This window comes from Nomascus leucogenys, chromosome 10 (assembly GCF_006542625.1).
Source record: "Nomascus leucogenys isolate Asia chromosome 10, Asia_NLE_v1, whole genome shotgun sequence".
Lineage (NCBI taxonomy): Eukaryota > Metazoa > Chordata > Mammalia > Primates > Hylobatidae > Nomascus > Nomascus leucogenys.
In genome coordinates this window covers 97,986,246-98,006,221 of record NC_044390.1, presented here as the reverse complement: position 1 = coordinate 98,006,221, position 19,976 = coordinate 97,986,246, and the positions used below count along the sequence as shown (strand labels likewise).

The window sequence follows — 19,976 nt, the reverse complement described above, 5'->3', positions numbered from 1 at the left end:
GGCTTGAGCCCAGGAGGTCGAGGCTGCAGTGAGCTGTGATCACGACACCATGGCTCTCCAGCCTGGACAACAGAGTGAGACCCCATCTCTAATCGATTGATCTCTAATGTATTCTCACATTTGGGCCTCCTGGGATCTGGACCATTATGTGCTTTTTATTTTTGCAATTTAAGCTTTCAGTTTCCTCCTATTATGACATTATCCTTTGGTTAACACTATTTTTCCCCAGATTTTTTTTTTTTTTTTTTTTTTTTTTTTTTTTTTTTGAGACAGAGTCTCGCTGTCGCCCAGGCTGGAGTGCAGTGGCGCGTGGCGCGATCTCGGCTCACTGCAGGCTCCGCCCCCCGGGGTTCACGCCATTCTCCTGCCTCAGCCTCCCGAGTAGCTGGGATTACAGGCGCCCGCCACCACGCCCGGCTAATTTTTTGTGTTTTTAGTAGAGACGGGGTTTCACTGTGTTAGCCAGGATGGTCTCCATCTCCTGACCTTGTGATCCACCTGCCTTGGCCTCCCAAAGTGCTGGGATTACAGGCGTGAGCCACCACGCCCGGCCTGTTCTTATAAGTCCAAATCCAACATCGTCAATCAATATTTTCTGAGCTCCAAATTGGAGCATCACAGAATATGAATATGTGAGAAGGGGTAAGAGCATACACTGACCTTGCACATCTCTGAAAAATTAAATGTGAATTTTTTAAATAAAAAAATATATTTTTTACTTCTAAAAAATTAGAGATGGGGTCTCACTATGTTGCCAGGCTGGTCTCAAACTCCTGGGTTTAAGTAATCCTCCTGCCTCAGCCTCCCAAAGTGCTGGGATTACAGGCGTGAGCCACTGGGCATGGCCATAAATGTGAATTTATAGAATAAATCACATGAAGGGAACCATGTAATAAAATGTGTGTAATTCAGTATGTGTTAGGACTTCTGCCTCTTCCCCATGTCCAATGCTGGGGATGCAAAGTGGAAGCTCACATGGCAAAAATCAACAAACACACACACACAGACACGCACAGAGACACACACACACGCACAGACACACACACACACACCAGAGACACACACATTCACACACACACTCAGAGACACATACACACAGACATACCCAGAGACACAGACACACACACCCAGACACAGACACACACAGAAACACACACAGAGACAGATACACAAAGACACATGCACAAAGACACACACACAGACACACACACACACACACACACACACACACACACACACACAGAGTTTACTTTAAAAGTAAGTTTGGTTTTCCATCTATTAGGAGTTTATAAAGCAGGACACACCCTCAGAAGTTTAAAGTAACAAACATATGGCCAGCACAGTGGCTCACGCCTGTAATCCCAGCACTTTGGGAGGCCGAGGCGGGAGGATTGCTTGAGCCCAGGAGTTCAAGACCAAAGCATGGGCAACATGGTGAAACCCCGTCTCTACAAAAAAAATTTAAAATTAGCTGGGTGTGGTGGCACACACCTGTAGTCCCAGCTATTCCAGAGGCTGAGGTGGGAGGATTGCTTGAGGCTGGGAGGTTGAGGCTGCAGTGAGCTGAGATCCCACCACTGCACTCCAGCCTGGGTGACAGAGTGTGACTCTGACTCAAAAGAGAAAAAAAAAAAGTAACAAACACAACAGCCTGAGAAGCACGTGGAAGAAAAAGACCACGGATGGTCTACACATCTGGAAATAAACTTCCCTGCAAGAGTTAAACCCACTCCGCTACGCGGCATGCAGAGGAGCGGGACTAGACAGCAACGCGATCTGACAGGAACCACAGAGGCTGTCACACTAAATGACGGCCTGGCTGCGCTCTGGATCACTAGGTAATTATGAACAGTGCTGTAAAACTCACTGACATAGAAAAGCCCGTCACACAAAGTGAAAAATGGTTAGGAAACTGCATGATAGTATAATCCTCTCTTTTTAGAAAACATTTGAAAGGATAGATGACAAAATGTCGACAAGTTACCTCTAGTGGGGGAACTGTGCCGACTGTGTCTGTTTTAACTCTTCCAATCCCCACACTGTCAATACCCAGCATGTACGACTTCTTCCCTGGGTGGGGGAAAAGGAGGTCAGACATCAGAGGAGGGAGGAAGCAAGAAGCAAACGCTTCTCCCCAAGACCTGCAGCTCTGCCCCCCGGGCTCCCCCTGCCCGGCTTTCTGCTGCTATTCCCGGCAATTCGGTTCCCGTCCTTCATGCCTGGGGGGCGGTCACAGTGCTACCTTGTCACAGCCACTTGCCACCTGCCTGACCCATGGTTTTGTCACTGGAAACTGACGTTGACCGCAGGTATTGGTGGCTTTAGGCACCGCAGCTCACACCTCACGCTTACTGACTACTGGAGAAGCCCCGAATCCTTTTCTCCTGCCTCGTTAAGAAGCCCACCTGCGTGGGTGGGGCCCGCGCCTGGCATTCGCAGTGGCACTCACGCAAGGGATGAGTCTGCTGAGGGGTTGGACGACGAGGCTTTGTGGTGGCCACGGTGCGACCCTCCCTTTCCTGGAGCACAGGCTTGGCGGGGGCAAGGCTGGGTGCCCTGGACCCTGGGCACCCACTTCTGTTGTCAAAATCTTATGACGCTTGAGCCTTCTGTGGCTTCCCACTGTGTTCTAAATACCACACCTGTAAAGCGGCTTATAAAAAACCCACACATCTGGTTGAGAGCCTCCACCTGCGCACCCCACCTTCCCTCCTGCTCTCCAGGGGTGCTTCCCCTTAGGGTCTTTCCTGGACTCCACAGCCCTCCTTCTCAGGCCTCAGACCAGGCCCCTGCGATGCTCCCAGAGCCTCAGCTGTCCGTCCTCGCACTCACTGCGGCGCTCAGCCTCATCCCAGGAACCCGACTCCCTGTCTCCCCAGGCGAAGGCTTCATGAGCAAAGCCACTGCAGCACCGCACAGTCTATCTCTGAGCACAGCTGACTTGACAGAAGGACTCAACTGTCCACATTACCAAAAACCGAGGTATACGGAATGGTTTCTATTTTGCTTCTTCAAGGCAGGGAACAGAAAACCAACTAAATCCAAGGTGCCTCTTCCAATGCCTGTGACTAAACTTCAAGCATCACAGCCCCAACACCTGCTGACGGCACCATTTTAACTGAGTTCCAACCCGCAAGCTTCCCGACTGTCCACACTGGCTCTCTCTACTCCTGTACACCAAAGAAACAAGCCAGAATAAATGGATAAAAGACAGCGTACACGCATGCCTGTCCCAGCTACCCGGGAGGCTGAGGCATGAGAACCGCGTGAACCCGGGAGGCAGAGGTTGCAGTGAGCCGAGACGGCACCACTGCACTCCAGCCTGGGAGATAGAGCGAGACTCTAAAAAAAATAAAATTAAATAAATAAATAAATAAAATTAAAAAGATAGTGTAGGCTACAAACCTCAGGAAGGAAATACCAGCATGACTTCAGAATAGTCAGACCGAATGGTGTATAAAGTTCTCCCAGCTCCTCTCCACCCACCTCCATCAATCCCACCCTCTCTCTAACCCCCAAGTTCTCTGTTCCTCGGTGCCCATATAACATTTAATAAACACCAGGGACATGAGAGAGCAGCGACATGGCCCTTGCCCTTGTGGCAATTAGACTAGGAAGGGAAAGTCGCAATCGCAAATTTGCCATGCTGACTAGGGCTGAGGGCAATCTTGTGATGTCTGTAGTCGGACATCTGACTCAAGGTAAAAACCAGAGTGAACTCTAAAGGAGCTAAAGCATTAACTGGTAGGACTGACTTCAGGAGAGGGAAGGGGGAGTTCTGGAAAGCAGCATGCACACAGGTGATCTCAGGATGCACGTGTGACCAGAGCCTGCAGGACCTTGTAGGAAATGTGGAGCAGGGGAGATGCATCACGTTTTTTGAATAGGACTCTGACCCCTTAACTAAAGATAAGGTTTCCATGGTTAGCTGCGGTTTCTCCCCACCATACCCTCGGCTTCAAGGGTTAAAAGGTGCTGCAAGGAGTTAGGATGGGTGCTGTCCTAGTACAGGGTCTGCCTCGCACAGGGAGAGCTTAGTCTCATGTTATCCTGCTGGGCAGGATAGCCCTGTATAGCCCCAGTGTGGCAGAAGACATCATAGACGATGTCCGTCAGTTTGCTGGCATGAAAAGCTGAATCCAACCCTCACCCCATTTGCTCAGCAGGTAATCTTTTGTGTTTCTGATCTGTTTTTGCAAAAGAAACCAGAAATTCGCTGTACTTGAGTTCCTTCAGGTGAACAGTTAGCCAGGAAACCAGTCCTCTTTGGAGGCTATTTTGGAGTCTCATCTTTTCCAGACATTTTATGATTGATACAATTTAAAAAAAAAAAAACCATTTTTTTTTTTTAAACCTGGCTCTCACGTAAATTGAAACTACTAATTTACCAGTGTTTCACATTATATCCACACAAGACCTATGCATTAACTATGCTTTTTCTTAATGACTTTGCTCTAATAAGCTATTACTAGTTTGCAGTAACTTCGTATAAAGCTTTCAAGGCTTCCATTAGACACGAGATTTCAAAAAACGGAGAGCAGACTTTTCCCATTTGTACAACCTGGAGAGAACTGACCCCTTCCCCGCCCCACCCCCCACCAAGAGATAATAATCTCTGCTAACTATTCAATATTTCCTAAAGCAAATACTAGAGATGATTCAAAAAATCCAGGCAAAGTAGAAGCAATATATTTTGCAACAATTATTCTTTCAATAAAGGACTTGTAAATTCTCTCCCACACCACGTTAGACAGGTAAGTGACGTCACTTCCAAATTTCAACTGTTACATAGAAGATCCAGAATGTCAACACCACTTGCAATCTCCACAAGGTTACAAACAACACATACACCTTCAATTCAAAATATCTGAATGAAAGGTTTCATCCCAATTATGGGAAAAAAACTTCCCATCTCACAGGCTGGTTAGAAACTGGTTCTGAATACAGCGTAACATACACAGCAATTCAGATCTTAAGAAACTAAACTGTTGCCAGTTAATACAGTAAGTAGAACTTTATTCAGCTTCACCCTTATTTCATTTTCCATATATTTAAGTGATCCTTTCTATACCTTTTAAGGTAAGCAATCATCTCAAGATAATCAGACATCTAAAGAAAACTAGTAAGCAGGACTATAGTTGTAATTGTATGAGAAAAAAATAGCTCTTAAGATTCCTAACTGCTACAAGAATAGTGTTGATGGGATCAAACTCCTAATTATCCTAATAGACCTAATTCATTTTTAAATGTGGAAAATATATAAATTAAATGCTTAGTTTAGAAAAAAAAAGGTTTCACCAACTGTTCTCCATTACTGAGAAGCCCCCACACTGCCCCACTGTGCATATTCCTAGTATTTCATCTGTGTCCTGCTCTGCTGTGCTGCCCTACAAAAAAAATCCTCCGGGGGGGAGAAAAAAAAACCAAATGGTGTAGTGTGTACTGCTTAGGAACTTAATGTTCAAGACATCTTTGAAGTCTGGGAGTACCTGAAAACTGGGTAAACATGGACCATTTTCCTTGCATATCAACTTCACACTTTAAGCGTCTAACATTCAAACAAAAAAGTGCAAAATTTGTACTTATTTTTAACAGCAAGAATTCCCAACCTCCTGCCATCCACTGATGTTCCATCCTGTTTGAAGTTCTACATTAAAACATGATTACTTTCGCCATAAAAAAAAATATTACCCTTAAAATATCTATTTGATATGTACAAACCACATTATTTTTATTCTGACAGGTCACAAATTTTGAGCAAGTGCTTCCCTAGGTGACCCTACCTAGCCAATGAAGGCGGAGCAAACACTGCTTTAGTTTAACTGCACTAATATTTACACCATGTAACCCTTCTAACCAAATAGAATACTGCTGACCTGTCATCATCAGTTTGTGTGACATGGCTCAAATGTACAAAAATAAACATAGGAAGAAATTAACCCAATAGATTTCAAATTAAGTGATAAAAGCAAGACAATTCAAATATTAACATGGCATAAAACTTCCCTACTTTAGTGGTTTCCAAATGCTATTTATAAACAAGGGATGAGTTCACTTGCTTAGATATTTGAAATACAACTTTATTCTGATTCTAAACGAAAAGGAATGGGAATGACAGTAACAAACAAGATTTCACCACTGAATATTGTGATGTGACTGTAGCAGTCTTATATTTGAAACTCAAGGAATCAACTGCGTTCCAAAACAGCTAAATATGCAGGTCCAAACAATGAAGGTATTTTTTAAACTGCCACATTCACTCCGAAGCCCACTCATCTCCTTCAGCATCCCACAGATGAAGCACATGTTCCGCTTAGCTAGATAATAATGAGGTGGCACACACGCTGCACCGCTGACATCACAGGACAGCTGCCTATAAAACTAGACTTCTGACGCTGGGCTCCAGCTTCATTCTCACAGGTCATCATCCTCGTCCGGGAGAGCAGTTGTCTGAGCAACCTAGACGAAGAGATGAAAAAATGTGAACACTCCAGATCAAAACTGCCAGGAATAAACAAGCCAAACAGAACAACCTGAACAGCAAAGTGGCCACAATACCTCTAAGTCGTGCTCATACTGTGCTGCCAAAGCTGGGTCCATGACAACTTCCGGTGGGGCGAGAGCAGGCATGGCAACAAATTCCAAGTTAGGGTCTCCAATGAGCTTCCTGGCAAGCCAGAGGAAAGGCTTTTCAAAGTTGTAGTTACTTTTGGCAGAAATGTCGTAGTACTGTTTAAAAGAAAAGTAAAATTATTTTTAAAATTCATTATTAAGATAACGATTTTTCTAGGACATTGCAACATAAGAAAATGTTAAGACTCTTGGCAAGGCATGGTGGCTCAGGCCTGAAATCCCAGCACTTTTGGGGGCTGAGGTGGGATTGCCTGAGGTCAACAGTACACGATCAGGCCTGGGCAACAGAGCAAGACCCCATCTCTACAAAAAAACAAATTAGGTGGGCATGGTGTTGAGTGCCTGGGATCCCAGCTACTCAGAAGGCTGAGGTGGGAGCACTGCTTGAGCCTAGGAGTTCAGGGCTGCAGTGAGTTATGTTCATGCCACTGCACTCCTGTCTGGGCAACAGGGCAAGACCCTGTCTTGAACAACAAAGAACATATAAATACACATTTCAGTTGACCAACCCGGCCAACAGTGAAACCCCATCTCTATCATTCTTTCACAACAATAGTATAAAAAAGACAAAATTATTTCCGGCCAGGCACAGTGGCTCACGCCTGTAATCCCAGCCCTTTAGGAGGCCGAGGCCAGTGGATCACTTGAGGTCAGGAGTTGGAGATCAGCCTGACCAACATGGTGAAACCCCGTCTTTACTAAAAAAAGTACAAAAATTAGCCAGGTGTGGTGGTACACGCCTGTAATCCAGCTACTAGGGGAGGTGAGACAGGAGAGAACTGCTTGAACCCAGGAAGCAGAGGTCGCAGTGAGCCAAGATTGCGACACTGCACTCCAGCATGGGGGACAGAGGAAGACTCCGTCTTGAGGAAAAAAAAAATCATTTCCATATATAATAGACACTGGTTAATTTCATGGTCTTACATATAATCTCCGCTAAGAGAAATAACTCAGGAAGTTTTAATTTTACACACCTGAAGATTCTTCTTTCGGTGGAAGACAATGGATTTCGCCTTCACTTTCCTGTCTTTAATATCCACTTTGTTGCCACACAACACAATGGGGATGTTTTCACACACTCGTACCAGATCTCTATGCCAGTTAGGCACATTCTTGTAAGTAACTCTCGATGTTACATCAAACATTATGATGGCACACTGGGCTGAAAGAAACATTTGTGGTAATCAGAACACTCAGTTTACTGCACAAGTGAAGAATGCTAAGAACCACAGACTAGGATTCAACTAGTTATAGTCTTAGACCTCACCGACTCACCTGTCTATCTCCCCTCACTTTCAAGGTCTCTGTCAATTCTAAAAATGTTAATACACGATTCCTCCCAAGAGAGATGAGCTGACCCTGTCAAATCTCCCTGATATACTTCACCATTAATACTCCCCTCATCCCAAAAAAGTATCTGAAGTAATTAATACTAACTGAGATTCTGGATAACCAAGCTTTCATATTCTGAGATAGGGCCCACGCCTGTAATCCCAGCACTTTGAGAGGCTGAGGTGGGTGGATCACCTGAGCTCATGAGTTCCAGACCAGCATGGGCAACATGGTGAATCCCCATCTCTACAAAAAAATACAAAAATTAGTCAGGCATAGTGGCACGTGCCTGTAGTCCCAACTACTCAGGAGGCTGAGGTGAGAGGATGGCTTGAGCTTAGGAGGCGGAAGCTGCACTCCAGGTTGGGCAACAGAGCGAAACCCTGTATCAAAAAAAAATTAAATAAATAAATAACCCAGATAAAGTCTCTATATTCACCTGCAGGAATAACTACGGCACAGTTAGTAAGGCAAGAAACCACAACTTTTTGGTTAAATGATTCTTTTGGGGGAAATTCTTGTGTTTATTTGTACATGCTCAAGGAAAGCAAAAGGCATGGAATGATTCCAGATAATATGTTATCAGCAACATGAAGTTCCAAGAGAGATGAGTATTTTCTTTATTCCTCTTTTTGGTACAATGAACATTTTCTTTGCAATTTTCAAATCAAACTATTAGAGAAAAATACTCTGCACAACTTAGCACAAACAATTTAACAAGAAATCAGCTAGTCTCCTACAACACTTGTTAAGATCTCCTATCTCTTCTGGTCTACTATCTGGTGTTCATTGTTTTCATACAGTAGAAACATTCATTGATCACCACACCAAAATACATAAATGAGCCTAAGTTTTCAAATAGTGAAACTGCTGTTAACAGCCTATTATTGTGTTAAATATGACTTGTAAGTCATAGTTTTTTCTAAACCATGCCTAGCATGACACAGCATGCAAATGACACAACTTTTAATAAAATTTTCTTTGCCACCAAAATGGTGGTCAACTCCCTGAAGTCCACGTCTTTTTTTAACCCAAAAATGACACTATTGGTTGGAACAGACCTGATTTTCTATAACCTTTAAGACTGAAGTACACAAAACCTCTCAAAAACTGTTCAGCAAGTTACAAATGCCTACCTTGGATATAATAGCCATCTCTCAGTCCACCGAATTTTTCCTGGCCGGCTGTGTCCCATACATTGAACTTAATAGGTCCTCTGTTGGTGTGGAACACTAAGGGATGAACCTCAACACCCAAGGTGGCTGAAACGGAAACGATGCGATTGAGTAGATAAATTTACCGATTTCTCACATATTTCCACAAGCAAAGTTTTCCAGCACATACCTACATATTTCTTCTCAAATTCACCAGTCAAATGACGTTTCACGAAGGTCGTTTTTCCAGTACCACCATCACCAACCAATACAAGCTGTTGGAGAACATATTTTGGAAGTAAACCCTAAACACTTCACCTCTAAAGATCCCAGAGTCACGGAACTTTAACCACCACAGGCTCACTTAAAACAAAGAATGTGGATGCGGGGCCCCATTACAGCCATCGTGGGCCCCGGGAGGAGGGACCCGCGAGTCGCACGCGGTCGGGCTCGGCCGCCTCCCGCCCCGCAGGGTTACCTACTTTGAACTGGACCTGGGGCTCTCCCTGCGCAGCCATCGCGGCGTTCCTGCGGAGGCAGAGGACGGAGGCGAGCGCTCGCGCGGCCCCGCAGCCCATGGCGGCCCCGCTCCCGCGCCCCCAGCGCCCCACGTGCCCGCCCCACAAAGGCCTCTCGCCCGCGGCGCCATGGCGGCCGGGCCTGGGAGCGGGAAGGCAGCGGGCGGGGCCGGCATCCGGGACGGCGGGGCCCGGAGAACGGCGGACGGAGGTGTCGGGAAGGGAACGGGACTGGGACCGGGACGGGGATGCGAGCGGAGGACGAAACGGGGGTTCGCGGGGGCTGGCGCCGACCCCACGCCCGTCTCCTGCCCCGGCCCGGCCGGGCCCGCACCACCCACCTACTCACAGCCGCCCGCTGCCCCTGGGCCCGCCGCCCGCCCCGGCCCTGGCCCCGGCTCCGGCCCCTATCCCGCCGCCGCCGCCCCTGCCCCTGTCCCCGCCCGGCCCTGCCCGGCCCAGCCCAGCCCAGCCCAGCCCAGCCCACCAGGTCTCGCTACCTTCCAGAAGCGTCTCCGCGCCCGTCCGACTGAGGCTGGAAAGATGGCGGAAGCGCAATTCAAACGCCGGAGACGCAGCCGACGCCGGCGCGCGAGAAGGGGCGGGGCAGGCGCGGGGCGGGGTTGCAAGGGGCGGGGCAACGGCGAGGCGCCCGCCCACGTGGCCCGCGCGTGCGCGCACGCACGCAACCCCGTTGGGTCGGCCGCTCCGGCGGGCGCTGCGCTTAGGGTGGGGCGGGAGGCGCGGTGGACGGCGTGGGAGGGCGAGCCGGGAGCGCGCACGCAAGCCGGCCAGTGGGGGGACCACGTGCGCCGACGCCCAGGGCGGGCTCCCGGGCGCGCATGCGCTGAAAGCGAGTCGGCGCGCCCCTGGGCGGGAGACGTTGGGCGCGTTCCGACAGTCGCGGCCCTGCTGCCTCCCCGGGTGGGAGGCGGTACTCGCTCGGGCAGACGCGGTCAGGCACGCGGCTTCCAGGCGCTGGCCAGCCTGTCCTTGTCTGTGCCCCGTGGGGTGGGGGTTCTTGAGGTCCTGGGGCATAGGGTGGCGCTGGCGTGCGCGCAGGACGGGTGGGTGGCAGAACGAATGAATGAATGAATGGGTTCTAGGCCCGTCCTCCAGAGTCAGCCCGTCTCTCCAGATCGTAGCCTTCACGCCCCCAGGACCAGGGCCAGTTGGAGAGCGAGGAACCAGAGAGGGATGCACCCACCCAGAAAAACGGCTGCTTATTTTTTTTAAGAGACGGAGTCTCGCTATGTTGCCCAGGCTGGTCTCGAACTCCCAGGCTCGAGCGATCCTCCCGCCCCAGCCTCCCGAGTAGCTGGGACTGCAGGCGTGCACCACATCCGGGGTAGTTTTTTAAAAATTTTTTTGAGAGACAATCTCACTATGTCTCCCAGGCTGGCCTCGGGATCCACCCGCCTCGGCCTCCCAAAGCGTCCCGCTTCTCAAAGCGTTTCATAGGTTGGCTGCCTTGGCCGCTGCATGCTACAGACAAAATGATGAAATATTGTTTGCAGTCTGGACGCGTCTTCCAGCCCTAGTTACCAACGGGGACGGAATGAGTAAGTGCTCAGCTTCCCAGCCCCCTGTTGGCCTGAAGCTGTAAGAGCCCAAACAAGGTTGAGCTAGAGGGACCCGACTTCCTGGGCACCCCTGCCGACATGCAGACAAAGACCCAAATCAGCACCGTCGGGCGCCTCAGAGGAGTCCACCATGGGGAAAGAGCCGCAGTGACCGAGAAGTTCTCCCTGCAGTCCTGAGCACACTTGCAGGCGAGTCCGCTAGGAACCCCAGTGACGCAAATGGGGCACAACGCAGGCGAGAACCGGCCTGCTGGGAACGCAAGTCCGAGCTCCCCCAGAACCCTCAGGGGAACGCCAAGCACCTCTCAGACGCTGCTGGCGGGAGAGCAGAATCTAACAGTAAAACGGAAATGCCCGTTGCTTGTGACCCCGGATTTCCATTTCTAGGGAGAGGCCCCAGAGTTAAACTCATGCCTCACGCATGTGCACAACATTTAATGCTGTGTAACATTTAAAAGGAATGACGGTCATCTCTTTCAACAGGGTTAGAGAGATGTTAAAAGGATAGTGTTGAGAAAAGAAGAAAGAGGTGATAACAGCTTTATAAAGTCTAGGCCACCTGTAATCCCAGCACTTTGGGAGCCCGAGGTAGGAGGATCCCTTAAATCCAGGAGTTACAGGCTGCAATGGGCAATGATCTCACCATTGCACTCCAGCCTGGGGGACACAGCAGGACCCTGTTTTCAAAAATTAATACATAAAGCCTAACACTATATGAAACTTTATCTAGAGGGATTGTATATATAGTATAATGTTATTTATGTAAGTTTTTTACAAATACACATAAAACAAAAGCAGATTGGCTATTGGATATATATGTATTTTGTTTTTTTTAAATTGACTGCAAGGATCTATATACCACATCCTGATGGTTATTGCTTCTAAGAAAGGGTAGAAAGGAGTGTGATGGAACTGAGAAGAGGAGTCAAAGAAGACTTTAACTTTACCTGCAATGTTCTATTTCTTTTTTTTTTTTTTTTTTTTTTGAGACAGAGCCTCACTCTGTCACTCAGGCTGGAGTGCAGTGGTGCGATCTTGGCTCACTGCAACTTCTGCCTCCCAGATTCAAGTGATTCTCCTGCCTCAGCTTGCTGAGTAGCTGGGATTACAGGCATGCGCCACCACACTCAGCTATTTATTTTATTTTATTTTTTTATTTTTAGTAGAAACGGGGTTTCATTATATTGGAATAGGTAATCGAGTGGTCACTTCGCCAGCACGTATACCAAAATTGGAATGATACGAAGATTAGCATGGCCCCCGCGCAAGGATGACAATTTTTTTTCTTTTCTTTTTTTTTGAGACAGAGTCTCGCTCTTGTCGCCCAGGAACTGGGGAGAGAGTCTCGCTCTTGTCGCCCAGGAACTGGGGAGAGAGGTCATAGAAGAGTTTAACCTTACCTGCAATGTTCCATTTCTTTTTTTAAAAAATGGTAATCAGGGCCGGGCGCAGTGGCTCACGCCTGTAATCCCAGCACTTTGGGAGGCTGAGGTGGGCAGATCACGAGGTCAGGAGATCGAGACCATCCTGGCTAAAACGGTGAAACCCCGTCTCTACTAAAAATACAAAAAATTAGCCGGGCGTGGTGGCGGGCGCCTGTAGTCCCAGCTACTCGGGAGGCTGAGGCAGGAGAATGGCGTGAACCCGGCAGGCGGAGCTTGCAGTGAGTGGAGATCGCACCACTGCACTCCAGCCTGGGGGACAGAGCAAGACTCCATCTAATCAGGCTGGGTGCAGTGACTCACACCTGTAATCCCAGCACTTTGGGAGGCCGAGGCAGATGGATCACTTGAGCCCAGGAGTTTAGGACCAGCCTGGGCAACATGGCGAAACCCATGTCTCTAAAAAAACAAGAAAGAAAATTAATTTAAAAAATGGTAATCAAAGCAAGGTGACAATATATTAACCATTTGTAAAATTCTGGGTGATGAGAACATCAGTGTTTATACCTTTTGGCATTTTTTCCCCTACAAGAATCCAGTCCAGGATTGCATGTTACACTTTTAACTTGTTTCTCAGGCCTCCTTAGTCTCTAGGTTTTTTTTAGAGACAGGGTCTCTGTCACACAGGCTGGAGTGTAGTGGCCCAATCATAGCTTACTGCAGCCTGGAACTCCTGGGCTCAAGTGATCCTCCCACCTCAGCCTGCTGAGTAGCTGGAACTACAGACATGTGCCACCAGGCCCAGCTAATTTTTTATTTATTTTATTGTAGCAATGAGGTCTCACTGTGTTGCCCCGGCTGATCTCGCCTATATGCCTATATGTGATTTTATAAAGACATAATTAGGTGTGTGTGTATATATATGACTTTTTTTCTCTGAATTGAGGTAAGTGGCAAACAGGATGCCCTTTGATGTGCATTTCTTAAAACCAAGGACATTCTGTTACATAACCACTGTACACTTACCAAAATCAGGCAGTTAACGTTGCTCTAATTTGATTATCTAATCTCGACCTTTAACTGTCAGTTGTCTCACTAATGCCATTTGTCTGGTTTAGGATCCAGTCCGGGATTGCATGGAACGTTTGCTTGTCAGCCTCCTTAAGTCTCTTTCCATCTGCAAGTCCTTCAGCCTTTCTTTATCTTTCATGACCTTGACACTTTTTGCAGAGTTTTTTTTTTTTTTTTTTTTTTTGAGACGGAGTCTTGCTCTGTTGCCAGGCTGGAGTGCAGTGGCATGATCTTGGCTCACTGCAATCTCCGCCTCCCGAGTTCTGGCGATTCTCCTGCTTCAGCCTCCTGAGTAGCTGGGACTGCAGGCGCACGCCACCATACCCACCTAATTTTTGTATTTTTAGTAGAGACGGGGTTTCACCATGTACCATGTTGGTCAGGATGGTCTCGATCTCTTGACCTCATGATCTGCCCGCCTCAGCCTCCCAAAGTGCTGGGATTACAGGCATGAGCCACCGCGTCCGGCTGAGTATTTTTTCCCCCAAGACAGAGTCTCGCTCTGTCGCCCAGGTTGGAGTGCAGTGGTGCGATCTCAGCTCACTGCAACCTCTGCCTCCCGGGTTCAAGTGATTCTCCTGCTTCAGCCTCCTGCGTAGCTGGGATTACAGTTGCCTGCTACCACACCTGGCTAATTTTTGTATTTTTTGTAGAGATGGGTTTTCACCATGTTAGCCAGGCTGGTCTCAAACTCCTGACCTCAGGGGATCCACCCACCTGGGCCCCCTAAAGTGCTGGGATTACAGGCGTGAGCCACTGCGCCTGGCCTTGCAGAGGATTTTAGAGGCCAGTTATTTTGTAGATTGTCCTTTCATTTGGATTTCTCTGATACTTTCTCATGATTAGATACAGGTTATGCAGTTTGGGTAGGAAAACCACAAAAGTAATGTTGTGTCCTTCTTAGTGTCTCAGATCAGGAGGCACAGGGTGGATTTTGTTTGTTTTGTAGTGACAGGGTATTTCTCTGTCACCAGGGTTGGAGTGCAGTGGCAAGATCATGACTCACTGCAACCTTGAGCTCCTGGGGTCAAATGATCCTCCCACCTCAGCCCCCCGAGTAGCTGGGAATACAGGCACGCACCACCACACCCAGCAATTTTTTTTCCTTTTTGTAGAGATGGGGTCTTGCTACATTGCCCAGCCTTATCTCAAACTTCTGGCCACAAACAATTTTCCTGCCTTAACTTCTCAAAGTATTGAGTTAACAGGTGTGAGCCACTGCATGTGACCCAGAGTGATCTTTTAAAACCATATCAGAGGCCGGGTGTGGTGGCTCACGCCTGTAATCCCAGCACTTTGGGAGGCCGAGGCGGACAGATCACGAGGTCAGGAGATCAAGACCATCCTGGCTAACACGGTGAAACCCCGTCTCCACTAAAAATACAAAAAATTAGCCAGGCATGGTGGTGGGCGCCTGTAGTCCTAGCTACGCGGGAGGCTGAGGCAGGAGAATGGCGTGAGCCCGGGAGGTGGAGCTTCCAGTGAGCCGAGATTGCGCCACTGCACTCCAGCTTGGGTGACAGAGCGAGACTCCGTCTCAAAAAAAAAAAAAAAAAAAAAAAAATCAGATCATCCTCTGCCACTGGTAAAACCTGCAGTAGTTTTCTATCTGTCTCACTTAGATCCATGAAATCTGTAGCCAGGGAGGTACTATGGGCTCTAGCTCATGCCTACCTCTCCCACCTCATCTCCTGCCTCTCTCCCTGTAACCTCACAAGACTTTCTGTATCTTACCCCAGCCAAATTTGTTCCTGCCACAGGGCCTTTGCACTTACTGGTCCCTCTGTTTAAAAGTATCTTACCTTGGCTGGGCATGGTGGCTCATGACTGTAATGCCAGCACTTTGGGAGGCCGAGGCGGGCGGATCACGAGGTCAGGAGATCGAGACCACGGTGAAACCCCGTCTCTACTAAAAATACAAAAAAAAAAAAAAAAAAAAGTGTCTTACCTTGGCTGGGCATGGTGGCTCATGCCTGTAATGCCAACACTTTGGGAGGCCAAGGCAGGTAGATCACTTGAGGTTAGGAGTTCAAGACCAGCCTGGCCAATATGGTGCAACCCCGTCTCTACTAAAAATACAAAAATTAGCTAGGTATGGTGGCGCACACCTGTAATCCCAGCTACTTGGGAGGCTGAGGCAGGAGAATCATTTCAGCCTGAGAGGTGGAAGCTGCAGTGAGCCATAATCGAGCCACTGCCCTCCAGCCTGGGCAACAGAGCAAGACCCTGTCTCAAATCAACAAATAATCAAGATGCCCTTCTCCACACATCTTAGCCTGGCTGGCTCCTTCTCACCTTTCAGGCCCCTGACCACCCCCAGGCTTTCTCCACTTCAGCACCCATTTTCTTTTCTTCAGAGCACACTATTGAGAACATATTGCTTAATTATTTACATGCTCGTTTTTCAATCTTTCTTTCCTTCACTAAAATAAGTGGCATACCATGTCATGACATTCAAAGTACCTAGCGCAGCACCTGTCATATAATGTATGCTTAAACAATATTTAATGAAATATAGAATGAATTACTTTTTTTGTTTTGTTTTTGTTTTTTAGAGACACAGTCTTGCTATGTTGCCCGGGCTGGAGTACAGTGGCGTGATCATAGCTCACTGCAGCCTCGAACTCCTGGGCTCAAATGAACCTCTTGTCTTAGCTTCCCAAGTAGCTTGGATTACAGGTGTGTGCCTCCTGGGTGAATGAATGACTCTTGACTCCTTCTGAATACAGAAAGAGGAATGAGACACAGCAGCATTAGATTATAATAAAAATAATAGGCCAGGCATGGTGGCTCACGCCTGTAATCCCAGCACTTTGGGAGGCTGAGGCAGGTGGATTACCTGAGGCCAGAGGTTCGAGACCAGCCTGGCCAACATGGCGAAACCCCATCTCTACCAAAAATACAAAAAATTAGCCAGGCGTGGTGGCGGGTGCCTGTAATCCCAGTTACTCGGGAGGCTGAGGCAGGAGAATTGCTTGAACCCAGGAGACACCTGGGAGGCGGAGGTTGCAGTGAGCTGAGATCGAGCCACTGCACTCCAGCCTCAGCGACAGAGCAACACTCTATCAAAAAAATAAAAAAATAATAAATAATAAATATGCAGGCCTACTGAATGTTAATAATGGTACTTCATGGCAAAGTCTAATCTTTGCATACACTGCACTCCAGCCTGGGTGACAGACCGTGACCCTCACTCAAAAAAAATTTTTTTTTTAATTTAAAAATAAAGCCTGGACACAGTGGCTTATGCCTGTAATCCCAGCACTTTGGGAGGCTGAGGTGGGAGGATCACTTGAATTCAGGAGTTCAAGACCAGCTTGGGCAACATAGTGAGACCTCGTCTCTATAATTTTTTAAGGTTTTTTTTTTTTGAGATGGAGTCTCGTTCTGTTGCCCAAGCTGGAGTGCAATAGCGCAATCTGGGCTCACTGCAAGCCCCGCCTCCCGGGTTCACACCATTCTCCTGCCTCAGCCTCCCGAGTAGCTGGGACCACAGGCGCCCGCCACCACGCCCGGCTAATTTTTTGTGTTTTTAGTAGAGACGGGGTTTCACCGTGTTAGCCAGGATGGTCTCAATCTCCTGACCTTGTGATCCGCCCGCCTCAGCCTCCCAAAGTGCTGGGATTACAGGTGTGAGCCACCTTGCCCAGCCCTTAAGTTTTTAATAAAATATTTGAATAGAATTGTTTATAATCTTTTAAAAGTTTATTTTATCTTTTTTTTTTTTTTTAGACAGAGTCTTACTCTGTCACCCAGGCTGGTGTATAGTGGCACAATCTCAGCTCACTGCAACCTCTGCCTCCTGGGTTCAAGCGATTCTCCTGCCTCAGCCTCTGAAATAGCTAGGACTACAGGCATGTGCCACCATGCCCAGCTAATTTTATATTTTTAGTAGAGACGGGTTTTCACCATGTTGGCCAGGCTGGTCTTGAACTCCTGACCTCAGGTGATCCACCCGCCTCGGCCTCCTAAAGTGCTGGGATTACAGGCATGAGTCACCGTGCCCAGCCTGTAATTTTTTTTTTTTTTTTTTTGAGACGGAGTTTCGCTCTTATTGCCCAGGCTAGAGTGCAATGGCACGATCTCAGCTTACCACAACCTCCGCCTCCCAGGTTCAAGCAATGCTCCTGCCTCAGCCTCCCAAGTAGCTGAGATTACAGGTGCACGCCACCACGCCCAGCTAATATTTGTATTTTTTTTTTAGTAGAGACGGGGTTTCACCATGTTGGTTAGGCTGGTCTCGAACTCCTGACCTCATGATCCACCCGCCTTGGCCTCCCAAAGTGCTGGGATTACAGGCATGAGCCACCATGCCCGGCCTGTAATTTTTTTTAATTTAAAAATAAAAAAAATTTTAAATAAATATTTAAAAAATAAAAAGTACATAAAAAGGTGAAAATAGTGCTGAGTGTACTTTTTGGTGGCCCATACGAAACAGAACCTTCAAGGGCGTCATCTGACCTGTGCTGGGGTGAGTCACAGCATGCTCTCCATCTGAACTCATTGACAGCGTTTTAAGATTGGATGGTTTTATGTCTGGAAATTCTTGATCCCCCTCCATTGAAAAGGTTGATTCTAATTAATGTCTCCTTGAGTGCGGGCTGGACTTAGCAACTTATTTATAACAAGTGGAATATGTCATAATTGACAGTGTGTTACTTTGGAAACTAGGTCACAGAGGCTCTGTGGCTAGAATCACTCACTCTGTGGGGACCCAGTCACCATATTGTGAGGACAAACACAGCCCTACGGACAGGGTCTTGTGACAAAAATCTGAAGTCCACTGCAAAGAGCCTATATAAACCTGCCAGCCAGCCAGGTGTGGTGGCTCATCCCTGTAATCCCAGCACTTTGGGAGGCCAAAGCAGGAGAATTACTTGAACCCAGGAGTTTGAGTCCAGCCAGGGCAACATAGTGAGACCCTGTCTCTACAAAAAATAAAAATAAAAAAATTTAGCTGAGCATGATGGCCTGCACCTGTAGGTGCAGGAGGCTGAGGCCAGAGTATTGCTTGAGCCCAGGACATCCAGGCTGCGGTGAGCTATGATCCTGTCACTGCCCTCCAGGCTGAGCAACAGAGAGAGACCTGGTCTCAAAAAAACAAAGCAAAACAAACCAGAAAACCTGCCAGCCACACGAGCGCACCATCCTGAAATAAAATCTTCCAGCACTGGTCCAGCCGTCAGGTGACTGTAGCCTTAGCTGACATCTCACCTGCAAATTTCGTGAGACCTGGATCCAGTTAAGTCACATAGAAACTGTGTGAGATAAAAAGGGTTGATTGCTGTTTCAAGCCATTAACTTTGTTAATGTACTGAGTACTTTGTTAGAGTAATAGATAACTAATATGAAAGAAAAGGATATTTCACATAAAATCCAGGTATCTGGATTCCTTTGAAAATCATAATAAGATTGGGAGGCATTGAGCCTCCTTTCTTGTGTGGCTACAACCTTCTGGAGGTATATAGCCACTGCCCCCTACAGACGGGGCAAATGCTGCCAGCTGCCATTGCCGCTAGCCTGCCATTCTCTGTTAAATCTCAGACGCAGGCCTCAAGCCATTTGCCCCTTGTCATCTGATGCTCAGCCTTTTCTGCGTATTTGCTTATCTGCCTGAGCCCTGAATTGTTTGAGTTGTAAAACTCTGCTGAGTCTAAGAGGGATGAAAAATGCACAGATGTATTAGTTCACCCACCTAATATTTATTGAGCATCTGCTGTGTACCAGGCACTCTCCAGGGACTGGGACATTGAGTAAAACAGACAGAAAATGAACCTGAGAATTAAGTAACATCTATGAAACAGTGATGATTACTAAGGTGAAAAATAAAGCAGTTAAAGAAAATACAGGCCGATCTCACAACTGTAATCCCAGCACTTTGGGAGGCTGAGGTGGGTGGATCACTTGAGGCCAGGAGTTCATGACCAGCCTGGGCTGGTGAAACTCCATCTTTACAGTATATACAAAAATTAGCTGGGCATGGTGGTGTGTACCTGTAGTCCCAACTACTCGGGAGGCTGAGACAGGAGAGCCACTTGAGCCTGCAAGGCAGAGGTTGAAGTGAGCTGAGATCCCGCCACTGCACTCTAGCCTGGGTGACAGAGAGTGAGACTCTGTATAAAAAAGAACATACAGGCCGGGCGCGGTGGCTCACGCCTGTAATCCCAGCACTTTGGGAGGCTGAGGCAGGTGGATTACCTGAGGCCAGAGGTTCGAGACCAGCCTGGCCAACATGGCGAAACCCCATCTCTACCAAAAATACAAAAAATTAGCCAGGCGTGGTGGCGGGTGCCTGTAATCCCA

General features: G+C 47.8%; 1 protein-coding gene and 1 pseudogene across 1 annotated transcript; one reads left to right on the top strand and one right to left on the bottom strand.

Annotated features, from left to right (window-relative positions):
• Window positions 1-4,667: 4,667 nt before the first annotated feature.
• Window positions 4,668-10,236, bottom strand: RAN (RAN, member RAS oncogene family). The gene is made up of 7 exons (XM_003276124.3): window positions 10,138-10,236; window positions 9,602-9,647; window positions 9,310-9,394; window positions 9,102-9,227; window positions 7,608-7,795; window positions 6,559-6,729; window positions 4,668-6,459 (listed from the first exon to the last, which is right to left on the bottom strand). The coding sequence occupies exons 2-7, from the start codon at window positions 9,635-9,637 to the stop codon at window positions 6,415-6,417; spliced, it is 651 nt and encodes a 216-aa protein (XP_003276172.1). The 5' UTR covers window positions 9,638-9,647; window positions 10,138-10,236; the 3' UTR covers window positions 4,668-6,414.
• Window positions 10,237-12,421: 2,185 nt separating this feature from the next.
• On the top strand, window positions 12,422-12,520 carry LOC115837104 (annotated as a pseudogene).
• Window positions 12,521-19,976: the final 7,456 nt, after the last annotated feature.